The sequence below is a fragment of the Eulemur rufifrons genome, chromosome 23 (assembly GCF_041146395.1).
Source record: "Eulemur rufifrons isolate Redbay chromosome 23, OSU_ERuf_1, whole genome shotgun sequence".
In the NCBI taxonomy this organism is placed as follows: domain Eukaryota; kingdom Metazoa; phylum Chordata; class Mammalia; order Primates; family Lemuridae; genus Eulemur; species Eulemur rufifrons.
The window spans coordinates 23,861,630-23,883,953 of NC_091005.1; the positions used below are offsets into that span (position 1 = coordinate 23,861,630).

The following is a 22,324-nucleotide window of genomic DNA, read 5'->3' on the forward strand; positions in this document are numbered from 1 at the left end:
ACTAAAAATATATATAGAAACATTAGCTGGGCATGATGGCACATGCCTGTAGTCCCAGCTACTTGGGAGGCTGAGGCAGGAGGATTTGTTTGAGCCCAGGAGTTTGAGGTTGCTGTGAGTTAGGCTGACACCATGGCACTCTAGCCTGGGCAACAGAGGGACATTCTGTCTCAAAAAAAAAAAAAAAAAAAAAAAAATCACATCACATTGTAGGACCAGTTTCAATGGCAACAATACAGCAACAGAATCAACGGAATCAAGAGAATGATTAGAATGTCTTTATTCCTCCTCCTTCTTACTTGCAAAAGAAGATTATCTTCCTTGGACTTAGAGAACACCTTAGGTTCTTGAAAAATTCAAGGAGTGGGTAGACAGGAGATAGTCCCCAGGGGACAGTACAAAGATTTTCTGCTAAACTGGACATTCCGAGACCCAACTAATTAGAAAAACCAAAGATGTGACACTATTTTTATCCCACACAGAGGGGTTATACTTGGAATGAGATGTACAACGCTGGGATCCCTAAGGGTAAATGTCTTAAAAGTCCTGAGATAAAGAACCCTATGCCCCTTACTACTTCTAACTAGTCTAGTCTTTGGCTTGACTTCTAGCTGATGAAGTGGATCAACTCACTACCATTCCAAAACTACCTGAACAAAACTATGAAATCTCACCTGATGTGTAAGATGCTATAGTTATAATAATTATTTTAAACCTCAGTATGGTGTTAAACTTGCCTTTTAAAGTAAACACTTACATTTTTAAATCATTGGCAGCAGCAAGATCTTCTGCAGTCCATCCACTCACATCTTTAAGAGAGACATCAATGCCGCCGTGAAGCAGAAGAAGACTGGCTATATCTAATGATTTCCCACGTAAGGCAAGCATGAAGGCGGTTCTAAAATAACAGACAGATGATTTCACCCTGAGGAACTTTGATGAAGTTATTTAAACAGCTCATTTTATAAACTTTATCAATGTTGTATCTTGCCTGTCAGTGTAGATTTCACCATTTATATGTACTAATAGACATAAGCATCTTGGGTGTTTAAGTGTTCGTCTTTGTAAATTACCACCAAGGCTAAAAGGAAGGAACAGAAAGGAAGCCTCTTGCCCCACTGGGGTATTACATAGTAAAGTGGCTAACTTAAACTCCTTTCATGAGCAAGAAACTATGCTGATGTCAATTATGGACAGTAGGCAAAGATTTCAGGGAAGATTTCACCATGACTTCCCTAGTCTGATGTCATAGATTATAATTCAGTCAGCTAGGGCTCAGACAAATAAGAGGTCTCTGTAGGCTTAAAACACTATTAATACTAATGGTATTAGCAGTAGTCCTAGTAATTTCAGTTCAGGATGCTTACAAGCATGTGCTAGGCACTGAATTAAATGTTCTCTCTATATAATCTGATTTGTACACAACTACTCTTGAAGGATATATCATCATCTTCCTTTTCATATCAGAAAAATATGTTCGGTGTTAAGTAGTATTCCCAGGGTCACACACCTAACAAGTGGCAAAACTAGGAATTAAACCTCGTCCCGTGAACGTCAAGCCTATCTCTTTTCTCTTTATCACCCACCCATGGCTTGTCTTCATTAAAGAAAAAGTTTATCCAATTTAAGCTATCTTTTTTTTTCCCTTGGCCCATATTAATTAAAAAGAAAAACATCAAAATACACTAGAAATGAAAAAGGAAAGAAACTGATGAACTTACAGGCCCTGGTAATAGCAATTAAGAGTAACTTAGGGATCACCTAACATCAATATTCGAAGGAAGCAACTTACAGAAAAGAGTCATTGAAAAGACTAAATGACCTATAACTCCTACGGAGGTTTGACGTAGCATTTTTAAAAGAAAAGTATATAAGGGGAGGTTAGAAAAACACTAGAAGAGAATTAAGAAGTTCAATGTTGAGGCATAAAGTAAACTGAAAGTTAAAGTCCACATGTCATTAAAAACAAAATGAATACAAAACCCCCTTAGCTAATAATATAAGATCATAGGACCAAAAACATCAGATTACAGATAACACGCATCAGTCAATACAATAAGAGAAGATGAATCCCACTATATACTGTCCTTTATCTTGCCCAGTCCAAATATAATTGCTTTTCTACCTCATGATCTGTGTTGATATTTTGTACTATATCCCAATGATTACAAGTTAATCTTATTAATTTAATATCTCTGATGTGTGATTACCACTCCAGAACACCACTCAGGTTAAAAAAAAAAAAAGAACTACTGTACCTTTTCCACTTATCAACTGCATTTACATTTGCATTTTTCTTTAGTAAAAACTCCACCATCGCCGGGCTTTTCTTATTCACAGCAAGTAAAAGTGGCGTCATGTCAGTCTGTGAAACAGCAAAAAAATTGATAATTCACAAAATTATTTCTCAACTGAACTCAAAACCTTATAGAAGACCCTATCAACCTACACATATAGTGTAGAAAGTAAATAAAAAGTAGTCCCTTCCCGCTCACCCCTCTGTGCTTTCCCATACGCTGCTCCTTCCCTTGCCAACTCCCATCCTCTGTCTCACCACATTAACTCCTGGCATCTCCACAACTCACTTCAAACAGTTACCAGTTCCAACAATCTTTGCCTCTCTCACTCCATTTAGCATGGTGTATTGCAATTAGTTTATTCTTTCTGATTTAAACCAAGAGCTTCTTGAGGGCAGGGACTGTATCTTTTCTCTATATTCCCAAACCCTAGGACACAGTTGTAAATCCTTTAAGTATTTTTATTAAATTGATAATCTAAATTATTATCTCTAGAGAAGTGTTTCTTAAACTATTAATATATTCCAAAGAATATTTACTAGACCTTCCAACAGAAATATTCCATGATCTGTTTGAGAAATATTATAAAACTGTGCATTCTATGTCCATTAGCCAAGAAATCTCTTCGACTTTGCCTAATCCCTATTTGACAAAACTTTTTGTGGCAGATATTAACATTTGAGTTATGAGAATTTCAGGGATACAGTTATGAGAGCTTTCCAATAAAAGTGGAGGTCTCCTCCAAGTGACAGAAACTCGCTTGATTCTTTTCTATCAATGGTGTCAGCATCCCAGATGCCAATGTCAGGCACTCCTGCTCCGGGTCACTAAGGAAATGGACTCTGAGTTAAAAGACATAGGCTACAAGTTAACCTTTGTTGCTTATTATGAAATCGTCCATGGGGTTTCTCCTATTACAAGTGACCGATTTTTATCTTAGCTGTTAGAAAGCTCTGCATCAAATTTAACTCTCAATAATAATGATAATCCCAGGACCCTAGTGCATACCGACTTTTTAAAAAATCCATCGTTCTGGTTTCCACTTTAATTGCTACCTAAAATTATTTTTTATTTTAGGCAAAATAGAAATCAGAAATATAAATACAATGGCTTATCTATAAAAGTTCTAACACTGATCTAGAAGGAGTATTTTTACCATGATGAATTCTACTAAAGGTATGAAACTATCAGAATTCTAGAAGGAAATGTTGGAAAAACTCTTACAGACATTGGCCTAGGCATAGAATTTATGAAGACCCCGAAAGGAATCAGAGCAACAACAAAAGTAAATAAATGGGACCCGATCAAATTGAAAAGCTTCTGCTCATCCAAAGAAACAATCATTACAGTTGGTTCCTAAATACAAAGCCTACAGAATGGGAGAAAATATTTGCATGCTATACATTTGATAAAGGGCTGATAACTAAAATCTCAAGTAAATCAGCGAAAAATATCTAACAACCTCATCAAAAAGAGAACAAAAGACAGGAACATAAATTTTTCCAAAGATAGACTGATGGCCAACAAACATATGAAAAAATGCTCAACATCTCTAGTCACCAGTGAGAAGGGCTTTTATCACAAAGTCCCAAAACAACAGCTGTTGACATGGATATGGAGAGACAGGAACACTCATACACTGTTGGTGGGACTGCAAACTAGTACGACCTCTATGGATAGGACTATGGAGATAGCTCAAAGAACTAAAGGTAGAACTACCATTTGATCCAGCAATCCCACTACTGGGTATTCACCCAAAGGAATAAAAAGACAATCTATAAAAAACACACCTGAACTCAAATATTTATAGCAGCACAATTCATAATTGAAAAGATGTGGAAACAACCCAAGTGCCCATCAATACATGAGTGGATTAGCAAAATGTGGTATATGTATACCATGGAGTATTACTCAGCCATAAAAAAGTAGTGAACTAATACCTCTTGTATTAACCTGGATGGAACTGGAGACCATTCTTCTAAGTGAAGTATCACAAGAATAGAAAAACAAACACCACGTGTACTCACTATTAAATTGAAGCTAATTGAACACCACTTGTGTGCACATCTGGAAATAACACTCATTGGAAATCAAGCGGGAGGGAGTGGGGAGGACGGGACGAGTAAATTCACACCTAACGGGTCCAATGCACACTATCTAGGGGATGGGCACACTCCTAACTTTGACTCAGAGGGTACAAAAGTAATTTATGTAACCAAAACGTTTGTGCCCTGTAATAATCTGAAGTAAAATAAAATAAAAATAAACATAAATAAAATCAGTTGCATTTTTAAAGGGACAGTGCTGAGGAGACAGATACAGTGTTATCTGTAATATGCATATCCTATCCAACTATAACCGGGATTAGCCTAAAAAGATATATAGGCATTCTAATGGGAGAATCATTGTTTATGGTATATAAAAAGAAAAAGAATTTTTCAAAAAAACAGAACCTCTAAATTCTAAAATTCAACCCCATTACTGAGGGATTAATACAAAATATAGACTATATACTGGGAACAAGAATAAACTATCTTGAAAACCTTGAAAGCTTTATCAAAATAGGGAGGCAAAGTAGGTGACCTAAGCATGTAAAGTACCCAGGCGGGCAGGGGAGCAAACTGGAGAACATACACCTCGTGTAAAGGGGCAGCACGGGAACTGCATACCAAACGGTAAGATGGGCTCAAGGCACACCAGATTTGATTCTTTAAGAGAAGCCTGAAATCCATATTTCTCTGCATGTCTCCCAAATTTTACATGTTGACTCCATTTATGGAGCCAAACCAAACATACCTATGGCCCACATTTAGGCAATGGCCCTTGTGTTTTTATATTTGCTACAGATGTGTTTCCACATGGTTGTATATAAAACAAGTATTTGCATGTAAAATTTTTCCTTTATTTAGTATCATGTGTTTTACTAAAAAAATCAAGCCCTGCCACGTAATACAAATTGCTATTAAGATTCATAGTACCCATGTCAAGAATTTTTACAACATTTATTCATTTACAATCTATTTGTATTTAATTTTCCCAAATTGTTGACCAAATGGATAATGAGCTCATAGGACTGCTGAAACTAAATTATTAAAAGAATTCTTATGTATTCCTACTAACTACATGGTTTTCAGTGTTTAAAAATGCCATCCTGATTATGCCAAAGCTATACGAACTTAACAGACATACTGAGATAGTCCATCATACAGCTTCAACTGAAAAATGGGTCAGGGTTTGCTCCTATCCTAATTGAGAAAATCCCACTTGCAATAAACATTTATTGATCTAATCACCCAAATCACAACAGACATGAAATCCTGAAAGTGCTTGCCCCTACTTATTTTTTTTTTTTTTTATTTTTATTTCATCTTACTGTTACGGGGGATACAGAATTGCAGGTTACATACGTTGTCCATGTACCGCCTTTCCTCCCAAGTCAGACCTCCAGGCGTGTCTGATCCCCAGATAGTGCGCGTTGCACCCATCATGTAGGTATATATCCCTCCCTTCCCCACCCCCCCCTTCCCGAGTCAGCACTTTCAAGCGTTACCATTCCCCAAACGGTGCGCAATGCACTCATTGTGTAGGCATACACCCATCCCCTCCCCAACCCCCCACCTCAGTCTGATATCCGATTGGTGTCGTTCCCAGATGTGTATTTAGGTGATGATCAGGGAGACCAATTTTCTGGTGAGTACATGTGATGCTTGTTTTTCCATTCTTGGGATACTTCACTTAATATAATGGGTTCCACCTCTCTCCAGGAGAACCACAGAGATGTCGTATCTTCATTATTTCTTATAACTGAGTAATACATGGTATACATATACCACAGCTTACTAATCCAATCATGTATTGATGGGCATTTGGGTTGTTTCCACATCTTTGCTATTGTGAATTGTGCTGCTATAAACATTTGGGTACATGTGTCTTTGTTACAGAATGACCTTTTTTCCTTTGGGTATATGCCCAATAATGGGATTGCTGGATCAAATGGCAGGTCTACTTGAATCTGTTTAAGATATCTCCATAATGCTTTCCACAGGGGTTGCACTAGTTTGCAGTCCCACCAGCAGTGTATGAGTGTTCCTGTCTCTCCACATCCACGCCAACATGTGTTGTTTTGGGTTTTTTGATAAAGGCCATTCTCACTGGGGTTAAGTGATACCTCATTGTGGTTTTGATTTGCATTTCTCTGATGATTAGGAATGTTGAGCATTTTTTCATATGTTTGTTAGCCATTCTTATATCTTCTTTTGAGAAGTTTGTATTCATGTCATTTGCCCACTTTTTGATAGGGTTGTTTGATTTTTTCTTGCTGATTTTCCTGAGTTCTAAATAGATTCTTGTTATCAGTCCTTTATCTGATGTGTAGTATGCAAATATTTTTTCCCATTCTGTAGGTGGTCTGTTTATTCTCATGACTGTTTCTTTGGCTGTGCAAAAGCTTTTTAATTTAATCATGTCCCATTCATTAATTTTTGTTGCTGCTGTGATTGCCTTGGGGGTCTTCTTCATAAATTCTTTACCTAGGCCAATGTCTATAAGAGTCTTTCCTACATTTTCTTCTAGAATTCTGATTGTATCACGCCTAAGGTTTAAGTCTGTTATCCACCGTGATTTGATTTTTTGTGAGAGGTGAAAGCTGGGGGTCCTGTTTCAGTCTTCTACAAGTGGCTAACCAATTCTCCCAGCACCATTTATTGAATAGGGATTCTTGTCCCCAGAGTATATTCTTCCCTGCTTTGTCAAAAATTAGGTGACTATATGAGGATGGTTCTATATTTGGATTTTCTGTTGTGTTCCACTGGTCTGTGTCCCTGTACTTGTGCCAGTACCAGGCTGTTTTAAGAACCATGGCCTTGTAGTATAGTTTGAGGTCTGGCAAATTAATACCTCCCATTTTGTTTTTGTTGCTTAAAATTGCTTTTGCTATACGGGGTCTTCTTTGATTCCATACAAAGTGTATAATTATTTTCTCTACGTCTGTAAAGAATGATGTTGGTAATTTAATAGGGATTGCATTGAATCTGTAGATCACTTTGGGTAGTATAGACATTTTAACAATGTTGATTCTTCCGATTCACGAGCATGGTATATTTTTACATCTATTTGCAAGTTCTGCTATTTCTTTTCTCAGTGTTTCATAGTTTTCCTTATAGAGGTCCTTTACCTCTTTAGTTAGGTATATACCTAGATATTTTATTTTCTTTGTTGCTATTTTGAAGGGTATTGAGTCTTTAATTTGGTTTTCCGATTGACTGTTATCGGCATATATAAATGCCTCTGATTTGTGTATATTAATTTTGTAGCCAGAGACTTTGCTATATTCGTTAATCAATTTCAGGCGTCTCATGGTTGAATCCTGGGGGTTTTCCAGATATAGCATCATATCATCAGCAAAAAGTGAGAGTTTGATCTCTTCCTTCCCTATTTGGACTCCCTTGATTTTGCTCTCTTGCCTGATAGCTCTCGCAAGGACTTCCAATACTATGTTGAAAAGTAATGGGGACAGTGGGCAGCCCTGTCTGGTTCCAGTTCTAAGTGGGAGTGCTTTCAATTTTTCCCCATTCAGAATGATGTTGGCTGTGGGTTTGTCATATATGGCTGCCGCTACTTATTGAAAAACTACCCATAACGAAATTCCTAAAGACCCTCTGAATGGCAGTGAACGATGGTTGGAAGGAAAAAGGTGTTATTCTGTAAGCTGATCAATGCTGCCAATAATACTCCTTTTAACTGTCCAACCCAAGATAGAGAAAGATCAAACTCAGGCTAATATTATGTGATCAGAAAGGAGAGGTTTGAAGGAAGTAGTACCTATCAAACTCCAACTTGTCTAGAGATTTCTGAGGTTTTTGAGACGTGTGAATATATATATATGACATTTATGCAGTGGTTCTTAACCAGAAGTGTATCAGAATCTCAAGGATATTTTTCGTTTTTTGTTAGAGACAGAGTTCTCACTATGTTGCCCAGGAGAAACTCCTGGGTGCAAGCGATCCTCTTGCCACAAGCCTCCTGAGTAGCTGGGACTACAGGCACATACCACCACGCCTGGCTTCAAGGAATTATTTTTATATATACATTTCTAGGTTTTATTAGACTTCCTAAGTCAAAATCTTCAGGGGAGAGTCCAGACTTGCAGATTTTTAAAAAATTTCCCCAGCTCACTGTGATGCACAACTCTAGGTGAGGACTAGTGCAGTAGACAATCAACTCAGCCTCATCTGTCGCCCACAAGGCCAATCCTTTTATCATTTGGGGATTTGGCAAGAAGAGGAAAGAGTGAGAGAAAGAGTCATTTACTAAAAACTCCTTGATTCTCCTGGGTCGAACAGGGACTAGTAAACTCAAAATGCAATTTGACTTTGCTATTTATAAGCTCCTTCTCCCCCACCTTCCCATCAAGACATTCTAGATCTGAGAGCAGAGTTTAGACTCTTATCTAAGTGGCCATTTCTACCAGAGTAGGACAATCAGTTAATTATTTTGTTCTTCCCTCTGCTGAAGTGTTTCTCACTTCATCACCACCTGTTTCAGACGAATCTGGTTTCCTCAGAGTCCTCCTAAAACTGATCTCTAGTCAAGTTTACAACTCATTACCTCTCTCTTCCAAACTGAAAATTGTTATCCCCCAAACTGAAGAACACCTTGTCTAAACAAAAAAAAAAAAAAACACCAAAAAACAAAACCTAGAAAAGCCAACCGAACAAACAAAAAAGGCCAAAAAAAAAAAAAATCAAAAAACATTTTTTTGATATTTTCCCTCAGTTACGTAATTTCCAAATTGGCCTGCAGGTTTCTGATGCTCTCTTTTTCCCTTTCCACTTATCCCTTTTCAGCCTTGCCACTGAGAGATATCTCTCTTTCACATACATTAATTTCTAAGGAACTTGTTAATAGCAGCAAGATTTCCATTTATAGTAAAATGCATTGGTTTTGCTGGAGGTGTAAGATAAAATCTATTTTGTGGGCAAATTTTACTTTCCTGTGTTGTTTACACTGATCAGAAAAAAAATTGGGGTGGGAAAAAATACTTGGGAAAAAAGTTTTACCTTTAAGAAATTCAGTGCATTCACAAATATTTACCACAAATGCATAAAAGAAAGCTGCACACTCTAATGCCTCTTTAAAAATATCAATAATTAAAGAAAAATCTTAGACAATTAAGTCATTCCAAAATATTTTCATTCAGGGAATGTTTGAGCTTCCAAATATGGACAGCTAAACTTTGCATATGTCAATGTTAAAACAAATACATTCCAAATAGTTTGAAAATAAAGCTGGTTGATCTATACCTTGTTTTTGGCTTCAATATCTGCATGGTGTGAAAGTAGTTCTTCCGTTAGTAACTCATTCTCATTGTACACGGCATAGTGGAGAGCAGTGTTGCCGTAGACATCCTGAAGATTTGGATCAGCACCTTGTTCCAACAGAAAAACCGCACATTCCACTTCCTGGCACTGGACGGCCTATCAGTATTAGACCAAGAAATAGATCGTAAATTCCAGGAATTTCAAAATAAACATTCCACAGGTTTTGCCAACTAGTTATATTTAAATGAGATAAACTCATTTTGATTCTATGTATTTACATCAAATGCATCTCATGCTGAGTTGGCTACCACATACCTTCATCAGAGCTGTCCTCTCTTTGTCGTCACGGATGTTAAGCTCACACTGTTTCTGCACCAGAAAAGTTACCACTTTTGACCGGCCAGAGGAACAGGCCAGATGTAGCGCGGTCCTACATAAGGAAGAGGATTTTTAGGAAATTGTAGTGCACTATCTCAAAACATACAACGATTCATGCAATTGTAAACATTAAATAGCATGTTATTCCCCTGCCTTCAAAACTAATATTTAACTTTCTTGGGAAGAAAATACAGAATTTATTAGCTCTTATGGCTTACTACATTATGTGAAAGAGCAGCCTGTTTGAAAAGAAGAGCTTGGCCTCTGGTCAAGTTCAAATTGGCCTTGAATCCTACCTGAAGCACTGTCACTTACCAGCTATGGCTTAGGCTTTCTGTGCCTCAGCTTCCTTATCAATAAAAAGGGGATGACGATAGTAGCCATCTCACAGGACAATACTATCATGCTTAAATGACAATCTATGCAAAGTATTTAGACCAGTTCCTACCACATATAACAGCTCAATGATTGTTAGACACTGTAAGAATTACCATTACTACTACTTACCAAAGAGAACATTTTAAGTAAGTAAAATGTTACAATTGTATCTACTTGCAGTAGGTTTTAAACATTCAAGATAATACTGTATTTCAATGATTCTCAGATGCTCATTTTCTCACACTGTAACATCTATGACATTGGACTGCCACTTATTCAGGATATCCTACAACTATAATTGGCAACATTTTAAAAATTCTCTGACTGATACAGAAAATAATGGGGCATCCCACAATCCATGGTGCCTTACATTGGTGTCGTACATATAACAGGTCTTTGGAAGTTCTATATGACTGGAATTTAAATAAATTGTAGTCTTTAAAAGGACTATTGGGTCAGAGAGTTGAAACAACAAATTTTTTCAAAAACTAATTCTTAACTTTAGTTTTCAGCACACTTTAAGCCAAAGCAAACTCAGGATTCAAATGACTGGGTATGGCTTACTTTATCTAATAGTTAGATGTACAAACTGTATGTCCAATCAGATATTTCCTATGATTAATATTAGTATTTCAGACTCTTACACATTTTCAAAAGGGCAGGTTATCTTTTATAGTTTTCTACCTTCAGAAATGCTTTTCTCTGAGAGAGGAAAAGGCTTCAATTGAGATTGAGTCCTACTACTCCAATTTTGACTCTCTCAACTTGCTAAGGCTGGGCAAGTAAACATGAAATGTTGAAGGGTCCTGAGAGATAGCAGAATATGTCTGCTAAATAATAGGTATGCAGGTTATGTTTGATGAATAAATAGACTGAAAGAATAGATAAATAAAGTTGGGAGTTCAATATTTTTAAAGAAACCTCTTGGAAAGTTTCCTAGAAAGCTCCTAGAAAAGGTTCCCTTTACTCGTGAGGAAGCTAAAAGTTCACAGAAGATACCAATCCAAGAAAAAAATTTTAAAAAAAGAATTATTTTTTCTGTGCAAGATCATATTCCTGTTCTCCCCAAGGATTATCTCATTAATAATAAACTTTTACCAGACATTTTATACATGCTTATTGCAGAAATCACAGGTAAGGAAAAGAAAAAAATTCACTTATGATACAAAGGACCAGAAATAACAAAATTTTATCTCATTTTGTACATATTTTCAGCTAACACCAGACCACAGTCTGTTTGTGTGTACATATAATCCAATGGATTTTTTTATTGATATACCAAAATACATCTTCACATGCCAATATCCTTCTGTATTCATAGACACCTTCAATGGTCACATGTTATTCCATCCTATGGATGCACTGAAATTTAGTTACAAAAGCCATTGTATGGGTTCTTAATGCACTGCTACCTTAAGCAGTGCTGTGAAAAACAAATTGCATGTATCTCTAGTTCCTAAAGAGATTTTAGTATAATGGAATGGATGGGTAAAAAGCTTATATATTCTTTAAAATGTGGTGCTCATCACCAAATTGTCTATGTGAAAAGGCATCAGCAACTTAAACTTGAATCGGTAGTCTTAGTATCACTGCTCTTCATCCTCACAAAATTTGTGGTTAGAAAACAGTATTTCATTCCACTTAACTTAAATTCCTCCTTACCAGAAACACTAATTTTTGTTTCTCTGTGCACAGGTCACCTGTAGATCAGCAAAAAAGTACTTTGCCATATTTTAGAGTTCTCTTGTTGATTTCAAAGAATCCACTGTTATATGAAGATATATTTTTTCATCTGATATATGTAAGCATATGTGCATATATAAATGTCAATGTTGCAAATATTTTGTAACTATGTTGTTAATTTTTCTCTATGCACAGGGTGTTTTAATTTTTCTCTTCCTAGATGAACCTTTGCAGGTTATGTGTGCTTGTGAGGTCATTCTTAGGAAGGTCTTTGTCAACATAAAAAGGTACCTAGATAAACAGGCATTTGTGTTTTCTTCCGGCACAGTGTCATTTTGTATGTTCAAAAGGATTGAGCTATATTCCATCGGGAACTTATTTTTGCGACACAAAAATCTAGCAGGTTTTCTCCAGTTAACAGGCATTTCATTTATAAATAATTCATCTTTTCCTACTAACATGAAATGTCATCATCAAGTTCTCAATTCTTACATGTATCTGGGTGTTTCTGGATTTTCTATTCTTTTCCATTCATTTATTTGCCCCTTGGTTTGTTAGTAAATGATTACTTTGTGGAAGTGAATAGCACATTTTGATGTCTAGAAGGGCATGTCTTTGTTCACTCCATGGCAAAAAACTATCTTATTGACCTCACAATACGAAAAGAGAGTGCAACTTAAAAATATTAAAACCTTGAAATCTTTCTTTGGTTTATGTAAAATTGATACACAGAGAGAAAAAAGTTCACATTTTGAGAAAAATGAGTCTTCCTACTCAAGAACATGAAACCATCTCCCCACTTCAGAGTTTCCTAAGGTCCCTCACTAAAGAGCTTATATACATAGATGCACGTCAATATAAAATGGATACTGAATTTTAGCCAAAGACGTTTTAGCCCTGAAGTTGATACAGAATGGGAATCATTTCTCTTCTTATGCTTCCTTCTATAACATATACAATACTGTGTTTGAAAATGTGTACATTAAAAATAAAACACTGCATATACTTAATTTAGTTAGTTAAATCACTTTGGAATTGCCAATACAGCGGTCTAAAAAGGGAATTATGAGTGGATCAGAAACCAGCTCAAGTTTGGTTTCTGTGTTGCTGCTCATGGAAATGGCCTGGACCCCTCCACGTCCACGAGGCTGCGAGGCCTGGGGAGGGAGGACAGCCCAGCCCCCTGGGGGACATGAGGGGTGGCCTGGGAAGGAGCTTCCCCCACACCCACAGCCCCACCTCCCACAGGCCCAGCCACCCAGTTCCTAGTACCTCTTCTTCTTGTCTCTGGCATTGACGCCACATTCCATGTTCCACACCACGTGCTCCAACAGGAGCAGGTCACCCGAGTAGGCAGCTTGGTGCAGAGCTCCCAGATGTTTACGGTGGACGTGGTAAAGCGCCCTGGAGAACCCGCAGTGACGGAAGGGGTCCGAGGCCGAGGGGCCCTTCTTCCTGGCTGAGCCAAAAAGCTTCTTAAAGGAAGAAGCCGTTGTCTTCGGAGTCACCTCGGCTCCTTCTTGTCTGGAGGCCGCCAGCGGGTGGGTCTGGCTGGCCCGGCCAAAAAGCTTCTTTGACGGAGAAGCCGTCGGTGTCTTCGGAGCCACCTCGGCTCCTTCTTCCTGTCCCAAGGCCGGCGGGTGGGTCTGGCTGGCCGAGCCAAGAGGCTTCTTTGAGGGAGAAGCCATCAGTTCCTTCGGAGCCACCTCGGCTCCTTCCACTTGTCCCGCGGCCGCCGGCGGGTGTGTCTGGCTGGCGCAGCAGAAACACTTCTTCCAGCAAGAAGCCATGTGTTTTGGAGCCGCCTGAGCTCCCACTGGCTTGTCACCTCCTTCCCTCCTCACCGTTCACCAACTCCGGAGTCCAGCAGTAGAAGACCAGCCTGGTCTGTCCAGAAGCGCGGACCAAGAAACTTCTCCTCCTCCTCCCTCGGACCAGGTAAGGCCAACAAACCCGTTGGGCTCGAGGTGCCCACGCGCACCGGAGCCGGCGTCCCTACCCGGGCGCCGACAGGCCGAGGACACCCGCCGTTTGAAAGTGTTGCCGCGCGTGCACGTGGCAGCGGCAGCTCGGGTGCCCGCGCAGGCTGAGTGGTTCTCCCCGGGGGTCCTCGGGCCTTCTGAGGGCGCCGCCCGCCCGGCCTGAGAACTGGTTGACCGCGCCGGCTGGCACTGGCTTCTCTGTGGCGCTCCGAGCGCAGCGGCTGCCGGTGCAGAGCCCTCACTGCACAGCGGGGACCCGGGTGACTCACTGACCGGCTCGCGCCCGGTGGCCGCCCTGGCGTCCGGCCGCGGGTGGGCGCTGCTGGGGGCGGGGGCGCGGGGCGCGGGGCGCGGGGCGCGGGGCTGGCAGGGCTCGACCCCGGCTGCCTCCAGGTCCCCCGCGCGCCGCCCCGTGGCCCAGCGCCCCCCTGACAGCACTGGCGCGGAGCGGGAAGGGGGCCGCCCGCGCCGGTCACTCAGCGGCCACGGACACGGGGCTGAGCGGCCGGTTCCCGCCCCTGCGCTGCTGCCCACGACGGCCTTGGCCCATCAGTGTCATTATGCCCGGTGCTCACTCTGTCGGCCTGAGTACTCTCCCCTCACATGGTTCCAGGACACTGAACTGTCTTGATTTCCCTCCTACTGCAGGGGTCTCTGCTTTGTTTCCCTCTTCCTCTTCCCCCAGACGGTTTAGGATTGGAGTCAGTCTGTGGTCCTCTTGTCGTCTACTCTCACTCCCTTGCACCTGCACCCCAATCATGTGACTTTAAAAACATCAACTGTGTGTCTGGACTACCTTTGTTCCTCCAGGCCAGAGGGGCAGAGTGGATGTGAGAGAGCTGCGGGAGATGTGCTTGGGGAGGGGGTAGATGTAGGGGGCGCCTAACAAGCCATTTTCTCAATTTGGCTTTTACTCTGAATCAGATGGGAAAACACTGAGGCATTCTGAGCAGAGGAGAGACAGGAAATTCCAACTGGGTGTCGGACAGAGGTGGGGGTGGGGGGAGGGGATGGGTGCATATCTATATGATGAGTGCGATGTGCACTGCCTGGGGAATGGACACGCTTGAAGTTCTGACTGGGGGGAATGGGGGTGGGGGGAGGGGATGGGTGCATATCTACATGATGAATGCGATGTGCACTGTCTAGGGAATGGACACGCTTGAAGCTCAGACTCGGGGGGATGGGGAGCCATGGGCAATATATATAACCTGAACTTTTGTACCCCCATAATAAACTGAAATAAAAACAAACAAACAAACAACAAACAAACCCCAAAAACCCCCTCCAAAAAAGTCACCTTGGCAGTATTAGAGTTCTTCAGAGAAACGGAACCAGAACCAGTAGGACGTGTGTGTGTACAGTCAGCTCCCTGTACCTGCAGGCTCTGCATCTGAGGATTCGACCAACCACAGATCGGAAATAATGAGAAAAAAAGAATAATAAAAATAACAGAACAGCAATAAAAATAATACAAGTTTTTAAAAAATACATCGTGACAACTTTTTACTTAGCATTTATTAATACTTTGTATTAGGTATTCTAAGTAATCTAGAGATGATTTAAAGTATAGGGGAGGATGGGTGTAGATTTTATGCAAATATTACACCATTTGTTATAATATAACTATTATAATATAATAATATAATATAAATGACATGCACATCTATGGATTTTGGTATCTATGGGGGTCCTGGAACCAAGCCCCTGGAGCCAATACACACACACACACACACACACACACAACACAGATTTTTAAAGTACAACTTGCTGTATTTATTATTAAACATTTCATAATAACCACATGGATAAAGGAAACACACCATTAACAGGAACTCAAAGTAATCCATATATCTCTGCCCAGTCTTACTCCTCTTTCAACCTATTCTGACTTCTGTGTAATCAGAGAGACTTATTTTAAGGAATCGGTTCATGTGATATGGAGGCTGGCAAGTCCAAACTCTGCAGAGTGAGCCAGCAGGCTGGGGACCCAGTGAAGAGCCACCATTGCAGTTAAAGTTCAAAGGCTGCTGGCAGAATTCTCTCTTGCTCTAGCAAGGTCATTTTGTTCTCTTCAGACCTTCAACTGATTGAATGAGCCTACCTACATTGGAGAAAGCAACATGCTTTACTCAAAGTCCATCTATTTAAATGTAAATCTCATCCAAAAACACACTCACAGAAGCATCAGAAAAATGTCTGACCAAATATCTGGGCACCGTGGCCCATTAAAGTTGACACACAAAACTAATCCTAACAACTTCTACACTGAGAAGAAACTGTGGTGGGGGAAAGGACAGAAGGGAGACCAGACAGGAGGAAACTGCAATGATTCTGGTGAGAGATGGGGGTAGCGTGGGTCAAAGCATTGGTAACAGAGGAGGTGAGAGTTGGTCAAATTTTGAATAGTTTGAAGATTGAGCTGACAGAATTGCAGATGGGTTGCATGTAGGAAGTGAGAGAAAGAGGAATCAAGATGACTCCAAAGTTTCTGGCCTGACCAACTGGAAGAATGATGTTACCATTTGCTGATAGGGAGGAATGGAGACAACTGAGCTTAGGGCATGAGCCTCGATGACCAAGTGGATAGAGGAGAGATGGTCTGGTGGCACAGTAGGCAGCAGGCAGGACACGGCCAGCCACTGCTCTTGGCCTTGGAGACTGTGGGATATAAAGAAATGAGCTGGGAGTTCCAGAGGGCGCAAGGAGAGGACTGGGTGGTAGAGCAGGAGAGGGAGATTTCATCCCGGTGCAGTAACTCAGGGAGAGAAATGACTGGAAGATCTTACTGGAATGATGACTAAGGAATCGTTTTATCATTGTGGTAGATTTAGTCTCAGGAGCACTGGGCCTCACAGAATTCGTCTGTGGTCTGGAAGTCAAGCCAAGTGTTTAGTTAATAAACATTTGTTGAGCACCTATTCAATGCTAAACACTGTTCTCAGTTCTGGGGAGAGAGAAATATTACTGGTCCCCTTAACCTAACACCTTAAGTGGCTTCCAATCACCTTTAGCATCAAGGCCAATATCTTTTCCAGGCCTTTGACATCATCTCTATCCACATCTTGTGCCTTTTTCCTCCCACTTTTTACACTTACTCTATGTTCACATTCCTTTAACTTCCCGCCCACCCCCTTCTCTCTTTCCCTGTTGCTTTCATACATACACATGGTTAAGGTCTTTTGTGACGCACTCCTCTGGCTCCCTGAATTTCTCTTTTATAGTAAATGATATTCACATTTGCCAATTCTTGTTCTAGGTCTGTTTTCCCCATGAGATCACAAGCTCTATAAGGGCAGATACCACACTTATCTCATTCAGTACTATATCCTCAGTGTATGGCAAAGTACTTGACATACAGTAGGCACTTACTATACATTTGTTGAATGTTTTAATGGATGGATGGCAGGCTTTCTGGCTAGTGAATGAATGAATGAATGAATGACTAAGACTCCAAGAACCAAACCTCTTAATCATTAATATTCATGCCCTCTACTCAAGGCGATGCCCTCACTCATGGCCTACTGATCCTTAACTTGATGCATATTCCCAACCACCTCACTTACTTAGCTTTCAAGTAGCTCTCCTCCCAATAAAAGACAGGAGAAAAGGAGAAAAAGGGTTACCAATGGTTCGTCTGGTGAGCCCAGTGAAAAGAAACGTCTTACAGCCTGAATGTAAGAAGGAAGACAAAAATAAACGAAAGTGTTTAGAACCACAGCAGTACAAAGCAGTTGAGGGTAAGCAGTGCAATACCCACTCTGATAGGCCTTGCAGGCATCATAAGGCAATAATTGTTTACAATGACAGAAAGGGCTAAAAAAGGGCATTCCAGAGTGCTAAGTCTTCCCTGTATATTACATTAGCTTCTTGTTCGTAGTTTATACCATGGATTGAATTTGATTGTGGTGGTTGTTACATGACTGTATGTATTTGTCAAAATTCATAAAACTGTGAGTGAATTTTACTGCATGTAAATTATACCTCAATGAACCTAACATTAAAAAAAAAAAAAAAACAGGGTTGGGTGCGGTGGCTCACACCTGTAATCCAAGAACTTTGGGAGTCTGAGGTGGAAGGATTACTTGAAACCAGGGGTTCAAGAAGACTAGCCTCAGTAACACAGTGAGAACCTGTTTCTACAAAAAAAACTTTTTCAAAAAATCGGCCTAGTATGGTATTGCATGCCTGTAGTCCTAGCTACACTCAGGAAGCTGAGGGAGGAGGATTGCTACAGCCCTAGAGTTCAAGGTTGCAATGAGCTATGATGGCACCACTGTACTCCAGCCTGCCTGGGTGACAGAGTGAGACCCTGCCTCAATCAATCAATCAATCAATTAGGAGACTTGAAAAATTTGAGTGTACATTTTTGCTGAAGGGAAATACGAAAGATAATAGAGGACTGTTAAACACAAAATATATTAGGATACAATTTTTGTGGGATGGTAGAATGGAAATATGAGTTAAAGGAGAAAAAGGAATGACATAAAATTTCAACTTATTAAAGAAAATTTTGTTCATGTATGTTTTTAAATGGATGATAGTATCACATTGCTATGACAGTTGGAGTCCATTAGATATATTTAAAGTTTAGTAACAGTTTTGTTTTAAAAGGCTTATAGTTACAATGCTAGATATTACATCCTTTGCACCTGATGAAACCTATAATGAAAAATTTTAGATGTCAACTTTAAAATATTTGAGGAGGTAATTCCTTTAGGGAGACATGACCGAAAAATTTAAAGACCACTGGGTTTTGTTGTGTGAAAGATTTATGTGAAGTTTCACAGTTAAGTCATATTTTTTTAAGATGATATATATACAGTCAGCCCTCCATATCTGTGGGTTCTGCATCCTTGTATTCAATCAATTGTGGATAAAAAAATACTAAAAAAAAAAAAATAACAATACAACAATAAAAATAATGCAAATAAAAATACAGTATAACAACTATCTATTAATACTATTTGCAATGTATTAGATACTGTAAGTAATCTAGAGATGATTTAAAGTATGTGAGAGGATGTGCATAGGTTATATGCAAATACTATGCCATTTTATATAAAGGACTTGAGCCTCTGCGGATTTTGGTATTCATGGGGTCCTGGAACCAATCCCCTATAGATATTAGGGACAACTGTATAAGGCAAATGATTGGGCTATCAGATCATGCATGACAAGAGTAAGGATTTTACATCTAAAAAATCTGAAGATATGTCTCAATGATCACATGTCGTTCCTTTGACAAATATTATGGAGAGTCAACTCAATGCTTGACACCACATTAGGCTCTGAAGTTACAGCCCAGAACCCAACACACACTTCTCATATCTTCATAGCACTTAAAGCATAGCAATGAAAACAGGCATGAAACAGTCAAACATGTAAATAATTCATTATGGTTATAATAAGTATCATGAGAATATTCAACATTTAAGGGTGGGAAAGCGTGAGAGAGTAATTTTCAATGGGGATGAAGGGGCAGGAGGGAGAGAACCTGTAGGTGTGGAGTGTAGACTTTGTGCTAAGAGTACCAGGAAACCACTTAGGTAGGGGAAGATGTGATCAGATTTGTGTTTCAAGGTGGCCATTCCAGCTTCTGGGAGGAGAAGAAGGCAAGATAAGGAAAAGAAATGTTTGGTAAGACTAGTCTAGGAATCTAATTTCAATTCTTAGCTCCTTGTTCAAAAACTATGACCAAGTCAGTTAACCTCCATCATCAAAAGTGGCTGTGACTTAATACCTATCTCTAATGTCAATTATTACATTATTTTAGCTTTTTAAGGTTTAAAAATGAAAACTTTTGTGGTGAGATTAGAAGCAACATAAAAAATTACCAAGAAAAATATTCAATTATTAAATCCTTCCTGATAATCGATACATACATATTTTATACTTAATCAGTGTTCTGATTATTTATTGCTGTATAACAAGCCAACCTAAAACTTAGTGACTTAAAACAAAAAGAAAATCATTTCTTTTGCCCACAGACGTTAATTGCTACAATTTGGGCAGGGCTCAGTGGGAAGGTTCATCTCCGCTGCATCTCATACAGAATCAGATGGGACAGCCTGACTGAAGGCTGGAGGATCTGCTTCCAAACTGGCTGATTCAGCATAGCTGAGGGCCAGGGGCCTTGGGCTCTCTCCACATGGTGAGAACTACAGAACTCTCAGCACATAAAGACTCCTTTCAAACCTCTGCACTAAGAGAGGACCAAACTCTAGCAAGGCTTCTGGCAGCTTAAGGCCAAGTCCCTAGAATGACCGCAGCGCACCCCCCCCCCCGAAAAAAAATGTCTGCCTTGCTGAATAGTCTCACGATGGGGAGGTATGTACTTAAAATGCGGAGAAGGCCCTTTATTTCAACCAAAGTGAAACTACTACATCTCACTTTTTTTTTTTTCCGCAAACATGACTTTTGGCCCCCGTGGGCCGCCGGCGTGGACTACGTTTCCCAGCAGGCTGTGCTCAGAACTACGGGTGCCTGCATGAGGCCCGGGGCATTGGCGGCGGCGCAGTCGCGGTGCTGGCGGCCGACGGGCGGGCCCTTCGCGGTTTGAATGGCTGCGGGCCCGGGCCCACACTTCATCTGAGGACCGGCTGCCCGGTGCGCGCTATGCCGTCCGGAGGTGACCAGTCGCCGCCGCCCCCGCCTCCTCCTCCGGCGGCGGCAGCTTCGGATGAGGAGGAGGAGGACGACGGCCAGGCGGAGGACGCCGCGCAGCCTGCTGAGTCGCCGACGCCTCAGATCCAGCAGCGGTTCGACGAGCTGTGCAGCCGCCTCAACATGGACGAGGCGGCGCGGGCCGAGGCCTGGGGCAGCTACCGGAGCATAAGCGAGAGCTACACGCTGGAGGTGCGCTAGAGGGAGGAGAGGGGGGCTTTCCGGGCCTAGTCGGCGTGCCGGCCGCGGGAATGGGGCGCCTTCCCGCCCGGGGTGGGGCGCCCTCAGGGACCCTCCAGCTGGCTCCGGGGTCCCAGCCTGGAGAGGGTGGAAATCCTCTCTGCGCTGCGCAGTCCTGGAAACCAGGCGTTTAAAAGGCTCTTAGCAGCGCGGAGGGTGAACCCGGTCTCGCTGCTCTCCCCTCTCGGGTTCAGAGTGGGGGACACCTCTTGCCCTAAAGTAGCGCAGCGAGGCTTGAGATTATGCTGGGGTCACGGTTAGAAAACGGGTCTTTGCGACTCATTTGATTCCCCACCCACCTGGTTAGTAGAATGCACAGGTGTAGTTGGTCAAGATCGTAGGTAGAAGGGGCGGGAACTTGCCCATTTTTGCACAGCGATTAACCGGATTTTAGCGCCTGGGTCTCCAGGCTTCTCTCTTCTTTGCCTACTGTACCAAATTGCCTGTGCCCAGGTATTGTGTCGGTTTGAACAAACGCGCTGTTAAGTTTCGGGCTGTGTCTACGTGTGTGTAAACAAATTAAGACTAATCTTCCCAGGCAGATGAAATGCGCTTTCTGCCTACCCGGATATAGACCCCCTAGGAATCAGGACTGTAACTGCCTTGAGGACCTTTTGGTCACCCTAGACGTTGCCAGGACTCCTGTTGTTGCCGTGATCCCAGAATGTTATGTCCCTTTTTTCTGACGGGATTTGCAAATGAAAAAAAATGGCCATTCTAGCCAGTGACTGTCAACTCTGTAGGCACCTCCCCTCCGTGGGCCAATGGGAAGTGACACGGAAGTCCGGATTGTTTACCAGCTGTTTGCCTGTGTGTGTGGCATTTAAACTTGAGGCCATTTGATTTTCTAAAATAGTTTTATATAAATATTAACTTTGTAGAATAGGCTCAGGACGTGAAGGCCTAACCAAGGTATTATTTAAATATAATGTGGTGGTTTTTCCTGTGTGTCATCCTGCTAAGGTTTTTTTTGAATTTATAGCTGCTTTCATAGAATTTTAATTCAAATACTAGTTCTCTCTCCCAGTTGTTATATATGCAGAGAAATATAGTGTATGGTGGCTTTAGAACCTGACAGACCTGGGTGACTTTAAACAATTAAGCCAGTGGAAAACTCAGTTTTGTGATATGTAAACTGGAGATATTTGTACCTACCTCACAGAGCTATTCTGAAGGTTGAATAAGATGATATGTTGTTCTGGGCACATAAAGTGCTCAAATGGACAGTGCTTTCAAGTTTTCTAAGCTCTTTCATATGCTTACGTGATCCAGCTGAATAGTCCGTGTTCCTATTCATCTCTCAGTGCTTTTCTGTAGTCAGGCAAAGAGAAGGACTCTTTTTCAGTGAAGGGCATAAGTGCCTCCAAACAAGCTCTTATTT

At 41.0% G+C, this 22,324-nt stretch overlaps 2 protein-coding genes across 6 annotated transcripts in view; one reads left to right on the top strand and one right to left on the bottom strand.

Moving 5' to 3' along the window:
- The window catches only part of LOC138373826 (putative ankyrin repeat domain-containing protein 19), a 33,374-nt gene extending 19,295 nt beyond the window's left edge, over nucleotides 1-14,079 (bottom strand). The window contains exons 1-6 of the mRNA XM_069456424.1: nucleotides 13,663-14,079; nucleotides 13,328-13,563; nucleotides 9,932-10,046; nucleotides 9,599-9,772; nucleotides 2,259-2,365; nucleotides 758-898 (exon numbers count right to left, since the gene is read on the bottom strand). Coding sequence (XP_069312525.1) covers nucleotides 758-898; nucleotides 2,259-2,365; nucleotides 9,599-9,772; nucleotides 9,932-10,046; nucleotides 13,328-13,563; nucleotides 13,663-13,845 — 956 coding nt within the window. The 5' untranslated portion in view covers nucleotides 13,846-14,079. The remainder of the gene's footprint in view (nucleotides 1-757; nucleotides 899-2,258; nucleotides 2,366-9,598; nucleotides 9,773-9,931; nucleotides 10,047-13,327; nucleotides 13,564-13,662) is intronic.
- A 6,505-nt stretch (nucleotides 14,080-20,584) lies between these two features.
- LOC138373977 (retinoblastoma-like protein 2) overlaps nucleotides 20,585-22,324 on the top strand; it is a 51,036-nt gene continuing 49,296 nt past the window's right edge. For all 5 annotated transcript variants that reach the window (XM_069456692.1, XM_069456693.1, XM_069456695.1 and 2 more), the window contains exon 1: nucleotides 20,585-20,895. In XM_069456692.1, the coding sequence (XP_069312793.1) occupies nucleotides 20,656-20,895 (240 nt within the window). In that variant the 5' untranslated portion in view covers nucleotides 20,585-20,655. The remainder of the gene's footprint in view (nucleotides 20,896-22,324) is intronic.